The sequence below is a fragment of the Monocercomonoides exilis genome, assembly GCF_001643675.1.
Source record: "Monocercomonoides exilis strain PA203 chromosome Unknown scaffold15-1837935, whole genome shotgun sequence".
Classification (NCBI taxonomy): domain Eukaryota; phylum Preaxostyla; order Oxymonadida; family Polymastigidae; genus Monocercomonoides; species Monocercomonoides exilis.
In genome coordinates this window covers 350525-366167 of record NW_027150560.1, presented here as the reverse complement: position 1 = coordinate 366167, position 15643 = coordinate 350525, and the positions used below count along the sequence as shown (strand labels likewise).

At 36.3% G+C, this 15643-nt stretch overlaps 6 protein-coding genes across 6 annotated transcripts; all 6 read left to right on the top strand.

The window, feature by feature from the left end:
• Window positions 1–329: 329 nt before the first annotated feature.
• MONOS_13149 (uncharacterized protein) lies at window positions 330–4037 on the top strand (the record flags this gene model as incomplete). Its single annotated transcript, XM_067865829.1, has 4 exons — window positions 330–495; window positions 599–826; window positions 880–1176; window positions 1801–4037. The coding sequence occupies 4 exons, from the start codon at window positions 330–332 to the stop codon at window positions 4035–4037; spliced, it is 2928 nt and encodes a 975-aa protein (XP_067729874.1).
• Window positions 4038–6093: 2056 nt separating this feature from the next.
• MONOS_13150 (uncharacterized protein) lies at window positions 6094–6649 on the top strand (the record flags this gene model as incomplete). The annotated part of the gene is made up of 2 exons (XM_067865831.1): window positions 6094–6165; window positions 6233–6649. 2 exons carry the CDS (start codon window positions 6094–6096, stop codon window positions 6647–6649), a joined length of 489 nt encoding a protein of 162 aa, XP_067729873.1.
• Window positions 6650–7084: 435 nt separating this feature from the next.
• On the top strand, window positions 7085–7589 carry MONOS_13151 (uncharacterized protein; the record flags this gene model as incomplete). Its single annotated transcript, XM_067865832.1, has 2 exons — window positions 7085–7332; window positions 7388–7589. The coding sequence occupies 2 exons, from the start codon at window positions 7085–7087 to the stop codon at window positions 7587–7589; spliced, it is 450 nt and encodes a 149-aa protein (XP_067729872.1).
• A 562-nt stretch (window positions 7590–8151) lies between these two features.
• Window positions 8152–9112, top strand: MONOS_13152 (uncharacterized protein; the record flags this gene model as incomplete). The annotated part of the gene is made up of 2 exons (XM_067865833.1): window positions 8152–8351; window positions 8701–9112. 2 exons carry the CDS (start codon window positions 8152–8154, stop codon window positions 9110–9112), a joined length of 612 nt encoding a protein of 203 aa, XP_067729871.1.
• Window positions 9113–9330: 218 nt separating this feature from the next.
• On the top strand, window positions 9331–9864 carry MONOS_13153 (uncharacterized protein; the record flags this gene model as incomplete). The annotated part of the gene is made up of 1 exon (XM_067865834.1): window positions 9331–9864. One exon carries the CDS (start codon window positions 9331–9333, stop codon window positions 9862–9864), a length of 534 nt encoding a protein of 177 aa, XP_067729870.1.
• Window positions 9865–10691: 827 nt separating this feature from the next.
• On the top strand, window positions 10692–10961 carry MONOS_13155 (uncharacterized protein; the record flags this gene model as incomplete). Its single annotated transcript, XM_067865835.1, has 1 exon — window positions 10692–10961. The coding sequence occupies one exon, from the start codon at window positions 10692–10694 to the stop codon at window positions 10959–10961; it is 270 nt and encodes an 89-aa protein (XP_067729869.1).
• Window positions 10962–15643: the final 4682 nt, after the last annotated feature.

Sequence of the window (15643 nt, the reverse complement as noted above, 5' to 3'; positions counted from 1 at the left end):
GGTTGGATTTTTTTTTTCATTCAAGAAAGATATTTAATATTTTTTAAAATATTTTTATATGAGAATGATTTTTTTCATAAGACATATTCATTTATGTGATGAATTTTCAATAAAACTTCAATAAAAGTATTCATAATATTTTTAAATTTTTTTCTGAAAAGAGATTTTTTTATATTTTTTTTACTAATTCAAATCACGTTAAAAATTTTTTATACGATTTTGGAAATAGTCTAATAATGAAAAAATAACAATACATATTTTTTTAAATTAAAAAAAATTTTTTTTAGAATGATTGTGATTAACCATAAGAAAACATTTATTAGAGAAAAATGTCGTTTTCTAAACGCGAATCGACATTAAATTCTCGATGCAATGTTCTATGGCAAGAAATAAAGCGAATAGGCGGAAATGACGTGGATTCGTTGCTTGCCTATTTGTTTTACACTTACAGGCAATCATCTTCAGTAATAAATGATTTACTGAAGTCTTTGAATGGTTTGGTTTTTTATTTTTTTGTATTGTGTAGAAAATATTATTTTTTCCTTTCTGTGATTTTTTTCTTTTTGATTTGTTGATTAATTATTTTTTTTTAAAACAGAATATCACATGAAGCTGCTGGAAGACCTGTCTGTGGTGTACAACAACGCTCCGTTGCACACTCAGACAACAATGCTACAAGCGCTGTCCCGCAACACATCATTGTCCGATTTACAGGACTATGGATATGATGTCACAGAGGGAAAATTTATTTACGCGAAGCAAACGCTAAAAAAAAACCAAGGATTTATCATTCCGCCTCAGAAACCTCACATTCCGTCTTGCAAAAGTTGTTTGTTTTTATCAAAAATTTTTTTTTATTTATTTTCATTGTTTTCTAAGGATTAAATGAACAGGACTGGGAAAAGGGCAACAACTGGATGTTAGCCCATTCGACTGAAGCCTCAACTTCTCTTCAGTCAGCAAAGAAAAAGCAGCGAGCTGAGCCAGATTACGCCAGATATATTGACGAAGCAGCTTGGGATGAAGAAATAATTACGGAAAATTCTTCTTCAAATAAAAAACAATCTTCTTCTTCTTCAACATCATCTCAACTCAACAAAAAATCTGAAACCATTTCACATGAAAATTCTTCTTCAACAAATTCTTCTCCATCTCAAGCCGTTGATGCCCCTATCAGTACTCCAATAAGGAGAGAAAGGGGTTCAACAAAAAATCAAAATAAAAATTCAAATCACAAACGTCACTCTTCTCCATCTCCAATACCAATTCACAAAATATTCAAATCAAAAACTTCTTCTTCACAAATTTCAATTACAAAAAAATTGAAAGAAAAAATAAATTCTTCATCATTTCATAATGATAATGTGTTTGTGAGTGAGCAATTAGTTGATTATGCCACTTCACCCACATTAATTCCACCTCAAGCATTTCAAACTCTCTTTTCTTCATTTTCTAAAGAGAATGACACTTCAACAGTTCAACAACAAAGCATTCAATCTTCAAATAAAGAAATATCTCCACAAAATAATTCTTCAAAAAATATTTCAAAAAAGAATGCCAAAGAAAATTCAACAAAAAATTCTTCTCATTCTCAATCTTCTTCAAATTCATTAAACTCTTCAAGCAAAACATCACAAATAACAAAAGGATTGCCAAACTTAGGCAACACATGCTATTTGGCTTCTCTTCTTCAATGTTTCTCTTCAATAACTATTCAAAAACCATCTTTATTCAAAAAACAAACATCTTTGAAGAACACATCTTCGCGTGTTATAAGTGTTTGTCAACAACTGGCTAAAGATGGAACGGCAGTGCGTTCATGGGTCCCATCTCTTATTGACAAATGGGAAGATTTCTGCAACTATGGAAGCAGACAGCAGCAAAACGTGGCTGAGGCATTTGACAATCTTCACCAACTTCTTCAAAAAGATGAGTTGATAAATAAGGACACCTTCAATCCTGTTTTAATCACTCATTTCAAATGCCAAAAATGCCAAAAAATTTCATCACGTTTCAATGAAATTGTCAACAATGTAGTTATTAATTCATCTTCTCCTCATAAAGGTCTATCTTCTCTCTTTTCTACTGAGATATTGAACGGAAAGAACAATGTTTATTGCGATGAATGTGAAGAGAAATGCTGTGCTGCTCGATGGGAGGAAATGGCTGCATTTCCAGAGGTGCTAGCCCTCTGTCATGAATGCACTGATGCTACTAGTTCTGCTCCTTCGAGAACGCTTCTGATTGAAACAGATCGTGTTAACCAGCGCACTTTCTGCAAAGGGTTTTCAACAGAAAACATTCAACATCTTCAAGAGAGCAATAAGGAAACGATTATTTATCATCTTTCTGGACAAATACTATACAAACGTCTGGATCAAAGAAATGGACATTATATAGCTGTGGTGAAAAGGAAGAGTGGTATCAACAGTTTTTGGAGTATTTGCAATGATGCTGAAGTGACTGAATTCGATAGTGGTAAATGGAGTTCTTCATGGAAAGATCTTTACTCCCAGGGTTACACTCCTTCCCTTTCTTTCTACTCAAAAGAAAAAACAAAGCCAACACTGTCAACTCTTCAATTTGGTGGTTCATCATCTTCTTCAGAAACTTCAAATTTAAACACTTCAAATAACACAACAACAACGACTACATCATCATCATCGTCTCCATTCATCACTCCACCTCATCGTTCAACTTTCATTCTTCCACTTTCTTCGTCAATTTCAACAAGTTATGGATTGGAAGCTTTGAAAGATAAAAGAAAGAAAACGGGCATCTTTTCTCCCAATGAAAAGAGATTAATCTTCAAGCCCAAAACAAAATTATGGAGTGAGTTTACAGAAGAAACAAACATCAAAGTTTCTCTGTCACATTTCTACAAACTCACTACCAACTTTTCCAAAGCGAAAAGACGCACAGATCTTTGTGGAATGTGCGAGAAACTCAACTATCTCGAAAACAAACTGAAGTCTTCACAAAATAAAAATGGACTTTCTTCTGCCGAATTTCATACACTCAAACTTCTTCGACAACATCGTCTTGTTGCAGAAATGCAACGAAAACATTATCAATCAACTGTTGATAATTTGAAAGAGGGAGAAGCAGTCTTCGTCTTCGACTTTAAAGAAAAATGGAAACTCCCTATCCGAAAAAATCAACTTCAACAAGAATTCTTCAACTATCAACAGGTTTCTCAATTCACAATCATCTCTCTTCAAAAAATTAATAATCAACAAATAAAACGAACTTTCAACTTCTTCTCCGACTGCCTCTCAAATGATCACAGATTTGTTATTGAGTGTCTGGAATCTGTGATCAAAAGACACTTCTTCTCAGACACTCACACCTTTAAGTTCTTCTGCGATTCGGGTCCACACAACCGAAATCGCTTCCTTCTTCACTTCATCCTCTCAAAACAATCAAAACTTCTAAAAAAGAAAAACACTCAACTCAATTTCTTTGCTGAGCACCATGGAAAAAATATCTGTGACAGTGAATTTGGTGCGTTAGTGAATGCAATCGACAACAATCTTTCGACAGAACACATCACCACACTTCATGATTTGATCAACTTCTTCGAAAACAATATGAACACTTCGACATCAGCTTCTTCAACTTCACAATCAAACATTTTCCCAACATCATCATCAAACTCTTCACCATCTTCAACATCTGTCAATAGCTTTGAACATGAGAGGTACTTTGAAGAATATGTACCATCTCAACAAATCTCATGGCCATCACTTTCAATACCTCACATGAAAGACTATTTGTATTTTGAGCGCAAAGGCTCATTTGTCTGTGCTTCAGCTGTTGGATATCTTCCTCAACGCTCTCTGGTTGCCCTCGAATCTTCAACAATGAAAGAAAAAGTCCAAAGATCAAGAAAGTCATTTCACTCTGATATCACATCATCTAACTCTTCTCTTCTTTCTCAATCTTCTCAAGATCTTCTTTCAAGGAGATTTGAGCTTCTTCTTGACTCTTCTTCTATTAATGAATCTCAAAATTGTATTAATGGTGTCCCTTTTTAAGAAACTAGTTGTTGTGTATGCTTAGCTGGCACTCTATCGGAAGGGTGCTGGACATGACTGTTCGTATTAGATATTGCAGTTTTTGGGCTGCAATATCCGGACCTGGATACGACGAACAGCCTCCTAGGTGCACAACAGTTAGAATCCGATTGTTTTCTTGTGCTTTTTGTCCCTATAATGTCCCTATTATTAAATTGGTTATTGTCCCTATTATATTTGTATATATCGAGATTCATTAATAGAGAGAGTTGTGAGGGAATTCATTGATCTTTGTGTGAGGTTTTTGGAAGGGAGAGTTGACGAGAGTGTGAAATGTTGTTTTATCATTGTGTCTGTCTTTTTTCTTTGTTGGATTTGATCTTTTAGAGTCAAAGTGAGAGAAATATCAGAAAGTGGAGAGTGGATGGAAAACAAAGGGAAAATAGACAAGTTAGTTTTTGAACTTTTTATATAAGTATTCTTTTTTGTTAGGAATTGTCTTTGATTCCATGAATTTGTTGAAATAGTGCTATTTCTTCTTATATTTTTCATTGTTCAAAATTGTTGATATTTAGTTGACATTTGGAGATAGTTTTATGATTAAGTGATAGAATTATGTTTTTTTGAAAGTTATTGAATCTGATCAAAAATATTCTGATTGTTTTCTATTTTTCTAATGATTAATATCATGAAGTACTTTTTGTTTTTTTATGTCATTTTGATTGGTGAACAATTGTTATTTTTAAACGTATTTTCTTTCATTTCACTCATTTTTCTATGATTTTCAGCAAAACTCAATAACATAAAATAAACACATTTTTGAAACAATCATTCATTAAATCATTCAGCAATGCATGAAAAATAAATAAATATGACATGTAATTAACGACAGATTTGAATGAAAAAAAGGATCCAACCCTTTATTTTATTTTTTTTGCGAAAAAAAGATCAAAAAAATAAGCTGTAAAGGGCGAAAATTGCAGGTAGAAGAATGCAGTTTTTTGGCAATAGATGAAGTTAAAATTGTGAAAGCAATCATTTTATGCAAAAAAAAGACCCCTGAGGATTCTGTCATTTCAGTCATTTTCATTGATTGGACGAAGAAACAGAGCTTTTGTTCTTCGAATACGGCGTTTTAAAATCTGAAAAAAATCGTTTGCTAACTCTTATTGCACGCACAACAACAAAATGTACATTTCAATTTTTTTTTCTGATATTTGTTTTTTTACGATTAACACTCAAGAATTCAAAAAGATATGGTTCTGATTAAAGCTGGAGTTTTGTTTCTTTCATTTTTTCAAAACCACTTGCTTTTCCAACTTTTAACCAGCTTGCTTAAACTTTCTATTTTTTAATGTTTGAAGTAATATTATTATTTCTCAAATATATTTTTTATTTTCCACTTTTTTTAAAAAATATGTCAAAATATAATCAAAATCTTTTTATTTTATATTTGTTTGTCAGTAATATCTGATTCTTATACTGTTGGCCTGTATTTATCTTGCGTTGCGGCTTTTATGAGAAATGGTTTTTAAAAAATCAAAGATTTCATCAGATTCTGCTTTCAACCGAACATATTCTCTGGCACTGATTAAGTTCACTCTGCTGCTCGTGCACCAACAAGACGAATGAAACATCATTCATTCATTCATTTTCTTGGTGAGTTGCAGCTATTATTGAAGCAGTGGCATATTTTTAATGTGAAAGTGCTTTCACAGCGCTAAGTTACAAACGCAATGAGACGGGGAATTCAATTGTTTGTCGGCTGGAGACAGCAGCGGAAGAGCAAGAAAGGCAAAAGAATGCTCATGTCTTATGCAGCGAAAGGGAGATATTTGTTGCAGAAACAGAACTGCAGAGAAATTAAACGAATGAGAACTAAAGAAGGAGGAGAGATAAAGGAATGAGAATAGAAAGGGGCAGAATAGAAAATTAGAAAGGTTATTTTGTTCAATCTATCTAATTAAATCTTCATTTTTTTTTAAAATTAATTTTGAACTTAATAATTATAATTTTAAGGCCATTTCATAATTTTATTTTATTTTTTCTCTGATTCAGATACAGAAAACATTCTCACATGGCTTATTTTGACGAAGCAGACGAGTCTGTTGAATATGCTAGTCTCAGAATTGCGAGCAGAAAACAGATGGTGCGGCGTTGGTGTGCGTCCATTTGGTTGGTGATAAGCTGAAACATAGCGTGCCGAGAGTTGACAGTCGAAGTGCAAAGTGCAGGAGTCGATTGGGCTGTTTGAGTTGTGGGAGGCAGAACGGGCATTGTCGGGGAAGCAGGAGCTGCGGAGGCGGTGTGCAGCTGGGGAAGCAGAAGGGATGTCGCCGACGCTGCTTCTGAAGTCGCGGGGGGAGTTCTTTAAGGAATCGGAGCTTTCGTGCCTGACGACGGTGCAGAAGAAGATGAATGTGGGGGAAGGGTACAAGGTGTCAGTGATGCTGCGGGAGGACGAGAAGGAGCGGGAGCGGAGGGAAGGGGCAGTGAAGATGCGGGAGACAAGACGGGGGCTGAACCGAAAGCTGGGAGAGAAGAACGCGAAGAGGAGGGCAATGGAGATGAGCGAGACGATGCTTGCGAGTCAGTTGATGGAAGAGAGAAAGTGGAAGAGGGAGAAGGAATAGAAGGAGATGAAGACAATGAGAACTGCAAAAAGATGGAGAATGAGAGAGAAGAATGAAATATTGTTCAGCGGAGATAATATGGAAGGGAAATTGACATCGCTAATTGAGAGAGAAAGAGAGAAAGATAAAGGAATTGAACATGAGGATTCTTTGAAGAAAGAGAAAGATGGCACTTCCAAAAGCAAAGTAGATCGAGTGATCCATTTGGAGTCATTTGATTAAGGCAGAACATCTCTTGTAATTCCTTCCTGCTGAAATGGCTGTAATATGGAAAATTAGTTGAACACAAAGACTATTTGGGTTTTATTTCGTAATGAAGATAAGCAGAGGTGGGCAATGCGAACTCAATGAGAAGGTGCTAAAGAGGAGATGGACTATTTTCTGTGGAGGACGAAGAGAACGAAGAGAGAAGGAAAAGCGAGCTGAAAGTGCTATATGGCAGCTCGTCAGAAGCATCGAAATCAGCTTGAAGAAAGCAAGTGCGCTTGTGATACGTCTTCAGTGATTTTATCATTATCATCATCATCATCTTCTTCTTCTTCTTCAACGTCTTCTTCCTCGTCTCGGAGAAGCAAGACGTTTTTCCGGGATCCAAAAGATGAATCCAAAATGACAGCGAAAGGGAAGAAATGCAGCAAAGATGACATGGTTCTATTCCAAGAAGACGAAGATTATTTCTTCTGGTTAAAGAAAACAACTTCAAACAAAACATTTCCCTCATCTATTTCTCAATCACAGGCATCTGCTTCATCTTCAATCAGATTTCTTTATTGATCCCTCCACAAAGTTCCAACAAACACGCAAAGGATCTACGAAGCAGCATTCTTGCCACGCTGGAAGGGATGAAGAGGAGGAAAGAGAAGAAGAAGAATACAGATTTTCTCTCGCTGTATTCGTCGCTGACATGCGAAAGGATGCTGACTCTGAAATCGGAGGGTGACATTGCGTCTACTGATGACAAGTTGTTTGAGGAGGAAATGAAAGATGTGGATGTGGTGAAAGGAGCAATGAATGAAGGTGAGACAGAAATTTGATGAAAGATTGAGGCGAATAAAAGAAAGGAAGCTGAGAGACGAAATAAAAAGAGAAGCTGAAAGAATGAAAAACTTGCCTTTTAACCAGCAAAATGCAATTAACACAACGTTAAATGGACCAAATCAGACTCTTCAGCCAACGCTCCAATCAACTAGATCAGCATCCTTTTCTTCTTCTCCTTCCTCCTCTTCTTTATCATCATCATCTCCTTCTTCGTCATCCTCACAAATTCCATCTGATGACAATCACATTGATAATGCTTTTCCTTCTTCATCACCATCACTTTCACTTCCTTTTTCAAAGTTATCTATATCTCCATCTTCCACCAATACACCAACTTTCACCAATCAAATATTTAATCCTGTTTCTTCTTCGTCATTGTGCATTCCTGAGCCAAAATTGTCAGCTATTCCAAGCCGCATCGAACGAACTGAGTTGGAGAAAGCGATACAGACGAAGATGAGAAGATGGAGAAGGAAAAAGCAGAGAAGGAGACAAAGGAGCCGCTGGAGGAAGAGAATAAGAACTTTGAGAAAAAACGTGAAAAGCTCGAAGACGAGCAGAAGAAGGCGCTGGAGCAGGCTGAGAAGAAGCGGGAGGCATTTGCCTCGTATCTGAAGAAGAAGAAGATTGAGAGAAGCGAATCGAATTTCAAAAGTGGAGCAAAGTAGAGGAAGGTGCGGATGAAGGAGAATGTTGAATCTCCTCTTGTTGTTTGGATGATGAAAGAGCTGTCGATTCGAAAAGATCAATAATTTTTTCTGGCAAGCTGTTCAATATGGAAGCTTTGCAGATGTCATTCAGAATAAAATCACATTTCTATCTATAGAAAAAGGAGAAGATAAAATTTCAGAAAACTTGTCTCCTTCAAAAGAACATCAAAAGAAGAAGATGAAGAAGAGAGTTGTATTTCAAAAGAACGAAAACATTCGGAGAAAACGCAAAGTGAAAATGTGAAGGCGTTATTCAATAATAAATTTGAGAGGTCTTAATGTTTCGTTTTTTTCTCCTAATAGAAGTGAAGTTGAAGTTTCGCAGCCTTATTTGCCATTTCCAAGCACATCTGCTTCTGCTTCTTCTTCTTCTTCTTCTTCTTCAAAGCCTCACTCACACTCTCATTCCATAAATTCATCCCATTCAAAATCCAGCTCATCAACAACAACCTTATCTCCTTCCTCAACAGCTGTACCAACTGCTTCATCATCGTCGTCGTCATCATCATCTTCTTCTATTTCATCTTCTTCATCATCCTCTCAAAATACATCTGTTTTCAAACAATCTCCTCATCTCAACCAGCCACTTGCACAGACACACAAGAAGCACAGCGGCCACACCCTCAAACCGATTTCTACTGCACATACATGCTCAACTCTCTCGCAAAATGCATCTGAAATCAAAAGGCAGAAGAAGAAGCCGGAAGCAAGTTAGAAGCGGAACTGGTCTCTTTCGTCTTCTTCAGCAAAGACTTGACTGACTATTTCGACATCTTCTCCACCACTGGGTCGGCTGTGTTGAGAGTTGCAAAAGGAGAAGCACGATGGAAGACATCGTGTTGCTGCTGCCTGTTGATGGATGTGACATAGAGAAGCTTGTGCGACGGAGAAGTGGGGGTTTTGGCTCACATACTGAAAAATCCGCAGGAGCTGATGTTTACTGAGAAAGGAACGAAGGCACTGGAGGACAGAGTGGCTGAGATCTGGGAAAGGAGGATGAGAGAGAAGGAGAAAAGGAAGAAGGAAAGAATGAAAAGAAAGAGAAAAGAATGGAGAAGAAAAGGAAAGGATGGAAAGAAAAACCAGGAAAACTCTGGTCAATCCAATGAAGAAACGCTCGACACGGATGAATTTGAGCTCGTCGACGAAACAGAGTCTCTTTATACACAGAAGCCTGCTTCAAACGAAACTGCCTCTCTTTCAGAAGCTCTGAATTCTTCGTCTGCAAATAGACCTTCACATAATTCACAACCTTTATCCACTGAATCAAAGGGAATAATTCCTCCAATTCCATATTTTGACAAGAAGCTGAAGGGATGTGGCATTTATGGAGTGTTTGATGAACATCTAGGAAGCGATACGGCTATGTATTTAGCATCACATTTTGTGGAATGTTTTCTGAGTGTCTGTGCAGTCAAAGGAGAAAAAAGGAGAAGAATGAAGAGAAAGAAAAGAAGAAGAGGATGATAAATCCAGAAATAAGCTAAATACAAACACAGAAGCAAGTAATGTTGAAATTAACTCACAAACGTTGCCTTCATCTTCTCCTTCGTCGTCATCATCTTCTTCTTCACATTCTTCAACAGAAAGTGTTGAAGAACAGAATGTGAATGCATACACAACAAATGCAGCTGATGATGCTTTTCTTCAACCTCCTCTGAATATTCCTCCTCCTCCTCTTCTTTTCACTCAAACTCAATTCAATGCCTCTGCTCTCCTCTCAACAACTTCTTCCATACTCCCCTATGCACCTTCTTCTTCTTCCCCTTCTTCACCTTCTTCTTCTTCCCCTTCTTCTTCCCCTTCTCCTTCTCTTTTGCCTTCTCCTTCTCCTGTACCATCACATTTACCTTCTCCTTCTTCATCTCCTTCTCCCTCTTCTCCTCCTCTCCTTCTCAACAGATTGTCAATGTTATCTTCCTCTTCCTCTTCTTCTTCTTCTTCTTCTTCTTCCTCCTCTTTTTCTTCTTCTTCTTCTTCTTCTTCCTCCTCTTTTTCTTCTTCTTCTTCTTCTTCTTCTTCCTCCTCTTTTTCTTCTTCTTCTTTTTCTTCTTCCTCTTCTTCGTATCCCCTTTTTCAACTTTCTCTTCCCCATCCTCTTATTTTATCTTCACAACTCGATTCATCTTCTTCTTTTCCTTCTCCTTCTTCCCCTTCTTCAATTCTCCCATATCCCCTTCTTATCTCTCTTTCTCTCAGAGCAAAGAATGACAGATTTCAAGGTTTGTCGTTTCATCTGTTTTTTCCTTAACACGAAAGCCTGAAAGCATCGATACGAAAGGCAGAGGAGAGAGATGATTGTGAATTCAGCGCCGAGTGAATCAACAGTTGAGGAGCCACCAAGAGGTGCCTGGAAGGATGCCGCCACCTCCTCATTTGAACGAGGCGATATTGAGTGCACTGGAGTTGGAGTAGACGAGGTTGCAGTTGGTGGTGTGGGAAAATATACAAATGGAATGGCTTTTGCTGGTGAGCTGGAAGTTGTCGGTATGCACACTCCAACAGAGCTTGTCGAGCGAGATGGTAGTGAAGATGGAACGCATCATAGTGAAGGAGCTTATTGAGTGATTCAACACAGTGAGATGAGAATTACAACGCTGAAACCTCCGATGAAGAGATTTGTGGTGATGAGATACTCAATAAAGTTGCTGATGTCATCGTCGAATAGGAGCACAGGCGAGGCAGCACTGAGGGCGGAGAGGTTGGCATGGGATGGAAAGAGGGAGGAAGTGGAGAGAGCATGATGAGCAGGGCAGGTGAGGGGGGAGGGAATGGACAGTTATGTTGGAGAGGCGAAGGATTTCTCGTCAAGAACAATTGAGGGGTTTGATGAGGCGGACGAGCTGGTCAGCCGCGGAAAAGAGGAAGGAGGACACAGCTAGTTATCCGTCGAGGAGGGAGAAGAGGGAAGAGTGGGCTGATCCAGAGGGAGTTTTCTATTGAGCGGCAGATGCAGAGTACAACAGTGGAAAGGGAGATGCAGGGGTCAAGCAGGAAGCTGACCTGGCGAGCAGAAAAGCCAGTGTCCTGGTTGAAGATTATCTAGTAGGAGCGGAAAAAAGTGATGAAGGGGAGGAGGTCGACATCGAGGTTGGGGTCGGTGGGAGGAGTGGGAGGCGAAGTGGAGGTTGAAAATGAAAGGAGGAGGTCGGCGCTGGGCATGTTTCAGTTGAAATGGACTGCATCTACCACCGCCAACACCACGTGCTCGAGGGGTCAACTGCCTGGATGCATCAACCTCCCCCAAGAACACCCAGCTGCTCAATCCATGTGTCTGTGCCTGGCCTCGCTAACCTCCTCTGGCCTCGCTGCGATCTTTACACATCTACCGTCTCCGCTCCCCTTCTCCCCACCCACAATCACACACCCGGTGCACTTGATCTGTGAAAACATTATGCTCTCCACTTCGCCCAGTGTTTCGAACTTGCACAGCATCAGCCTCCAAGATCTGATTGTTATCAGCCCAAAAAACATCCTCTTCACTTTCAAAAAGAACCCATGCATCCTCAAATCAACGTTGAAACTGAGCCAAGCATGGCTGTTGAAGAATTCTATGAATCTTAGTGATATATCTGTGCAGCTTTCAAAGTGATTTGCGAAGAAAAAGAAATTACACAGAGAAGCATATTCAGAAAAATAGTTGAGTGGAATGTTCGCCGAGCAACTGAGGCAATGCCAAAAAGAAGAGTAGAGGATGAAAAAGATGAGATCATAAAAGTTGCGAGCTTTTTAAGAATAAAAAGCAGAAATTCTCGTATTACTTTTCATTTTTTGAAATATTTTTTTGTAATTTTTTAAAAAAACTTTAATCAATTTATTTTAATAACTTCTTCAAAGTATTATTTGCTTTTATAGAAAAATAAACAGCAAATATTTGTATATCTGATGAATATCTAGTTTAACTATTATATTTTTTTATGTGTGCTTTTAAAAATTGATTGTTTTCAACTAAAGTTCTAAGATCTTCAATTCAATTATAAAAATTTCTTTGTTATAACTCATTAAACAAGTTTTTATATAAAAAAATGATTGATAATATATTGTTATTGTTGTTTTCATGTTATATTAACGATTAAAAAAATGTTTTGTTGTGTTTATTGAATTGTCGATATTTTCAAAAATTTTTAAATGTTTTTTTTCAAATTTTGTAATAAAAGCTATAAAAATCAAGTTAAAATCAACATATAAATAATAATTATTATTAATTAAACTTTAATTTCATGCAATTACAAATAAAATTAATCTTTTCAACCTCACCCTTAATGATAATTTTTTATGATCAAACGTCGGAATTTTTTATGATATCAAAAAAAATCACCCATATGGGACAATTACAGAAATCAAATGTTAATGAATTGCGCAAAAGTCTGTTACGTCTGCAAATCATTTCAATTGAAGATTGTGGAACATTGATGACATTTTGTGAGTTTTGCTGCTTTGAACATGTTTTTCTTTCATTCAAAACTGTTTCATTCTTTATTGTTCCTTGAAGATCAATTAAACAGCGCTGTGGAGAATAGCCGACTGCAGATCCGAATACATGATTATTCTCGCTTTCAAAAAACAAGAAATCTTTCATGTGTGGAATGACAAAAGAAGGCCAAACTTTCTGTTGTGATGAAATATATTCTTCAAAATATCTGTCGTTCACTGATAATTCAAGTTGAGAATTCTCTGATGAAGAAATATTTGTTGAAGTTGATTGGTTTTGCCTTTGTGAAATAGGGACTTGTGAAACTGTATGAGATTCAACATGCTTTTTGAAAAAAGAAATTAAATCCTGCAATGATAAAACATTCTCATCAGAAAGGAAATTATTAACCGAGTTGACCAGAACACCGAATTCACCATCACAAAGATTCTTTCCGTGATGTTCTGTGAAATAATTCACTTCACATTTTTTCCCTTTCAGAAAAGAAGATTTGCTTCGCAATAGAAAGTGAAGCACAAAGCGATTCCGGTTATGAGGACCGGAATCACAGAAAAATTTGAAAGTCGAAGAGTTTTTGTAGAATGATCTTTTCAAAACCGATTGCTAACACTCTATTACAAATCGAAAATCATTTGATAGGCATTCTGATAGAAAGTTGAAAGTTTTTTTTATATACTGATCATTTTGTTTTTGAATAGAAATCACTGTGAAATGTGATAATTGTTTGTAATCATAATATTCTTGCTGAAGCTGGTGAAATCTGATCGGCAATTTCCATTTTTCTTTGAAATCAAACAGCAATATCACTTCATTCTCCTTCAAATCATGAACTGTTTCTTGAAAATTTTTTCGTTGCCATTCCGCGTATGTTTTGTGCATTTTCAAAATTGAAAAATTTTTCATATCCGATTTGCTTCTTTTTGAAAAAGGAACAGACCTCAATTTTCTTTCCAAATGATCAAGTTTTTCACACATTTCACATACATCAGTTCTCTTTTTTGCTCGATAAAACTGTGTCGTAAGTTTGTAGAAATAAGAAAGTGATAACTTAATGTTTGTCTCTTCCTGAAATTCTTTCCATAGTCTTGATTTCGGCTTGAAAATAAGTATTTTTTCATTTGGCGAAAAAATTCGAGTTGATTTTTGATTCCGTTTTAATGGGAAATTATTGTTGAAGTTTGATGAGGATATTGAAAATGCTTCGTCATTGTTAGCTCTTAACATAGCTCCTTCAAGTGCATTTTGGTTAACAGTTTTTTTGCTTTGCTTTTCATATAGTTGAACATATGAAAGTGCTCCTCCTTTTTGAATTGAATTTTTTCTATTATTTGTGTTATCTTCAATGTAAAATGATAATGATGGTATATATCCTTCTTTAAATAAATTTTCCCATGCTTGTTTCCAACTTTGAGCATTGACTTTTGAAACGAAAGCATCATTGCAAATGAACCAGGATTCTTTATCAATGCAAGAATCTCTGACAAATGAAATATAATGTCCATGAAATTGATCAGTTTGCCTGAATAAAATTTGTCCAATTAAAGAATAACTTCTTTTTGTTTGAAGTTGAGCTGAAGATTTCGAGTTTGGAAATTCAATTGAAGTAGTTGCAAATGTTCTGTGATGATTTTTGACAAAAAAGAATAATTGTTTTGGTGGAATTGATAGCTTCATGGATGAACATTCGTGTTCAATTGTTAATAATTGTGGATAATCACGAATCTCTGTTCATTTTATCGCTTCATTAAGTTTTCCGCATTTGCCACATAAAACTGAATTGTTTTTTGAAAGCTGTTCCTTCGATAAATATTTCTTCAGCCCTCTTTCCACTGAATTTGAATTGATGATTATATTGTTGGAAGTGCTTACAATAATTGAAGAAAATACACAAAATTTGCATTTTGTGTGGTTGGAAGTGGTAATATTAATATTGTCCTAACGAAATGCATTGTCTTTTATGAGCCGTTTCATCAGAAAATCATATGATTCTGAAACATTATGTTGTTTTCTTTTTCCGAAACCACAGAATGACTCCCATTCATCAATTAGGACTGGCTTCCATTCCTTCACATAATTTGAATTTCCTTGAATTTGAGAGCAAACATCCAACAACATTTTTAAAAGACACGTCTTGCAATTCGGTTCTTTGATCATTGAAGGATTTATAGATATGATAGAAGAAAAGCTTTGCAATAACGATGATAAATAACATGTATTTCCTAAATTTATTAATCCCTTTCTTTCTGATAACTTTTTTGTTTGTGGATTGTGAATGCGAATTATTGTTTGACATTTTGAATCATATTGGTTTTTGCTGTTGTCCTTTTTATTTGGTTGAGAATTGAGTTCCACGCTTTCTTCATTAATATGTGTCAAATCTTCTCGATCAGGATTTTCCATGTGACTTTGATCTGTTCTTTTCTCAATCGATGGCAAATTCATTTGGATTGCTAAATTTCCTAAACAGGATTTCTTGCTCACCCTTATATTTGAATGAAATTCATTAACAGGACATGTCTCTGATGTTGCATGAAAGCTAGCGTTTGAATTGTCAGCTGTTTTCATCAATGTTGTCAGACATGATTCATTGGCTTCTTGTCTCTGATCCAAAGAATCAATAAAGTGAGTTAGACAATAAGGAGGAATTATTGGTGGAGACAATGAGTTTTTTTCAGAACGAGTTTGAAACGGAATGTTTCTATTATTTTCGCAATCGATATTTGCTTTCTCAATAATTGAATCAGCAATAAATGTGGGAGAATTATTTGCTCTGTTTGTCATGAATATTTTCCCTTGAATCACTTTTGATGATGT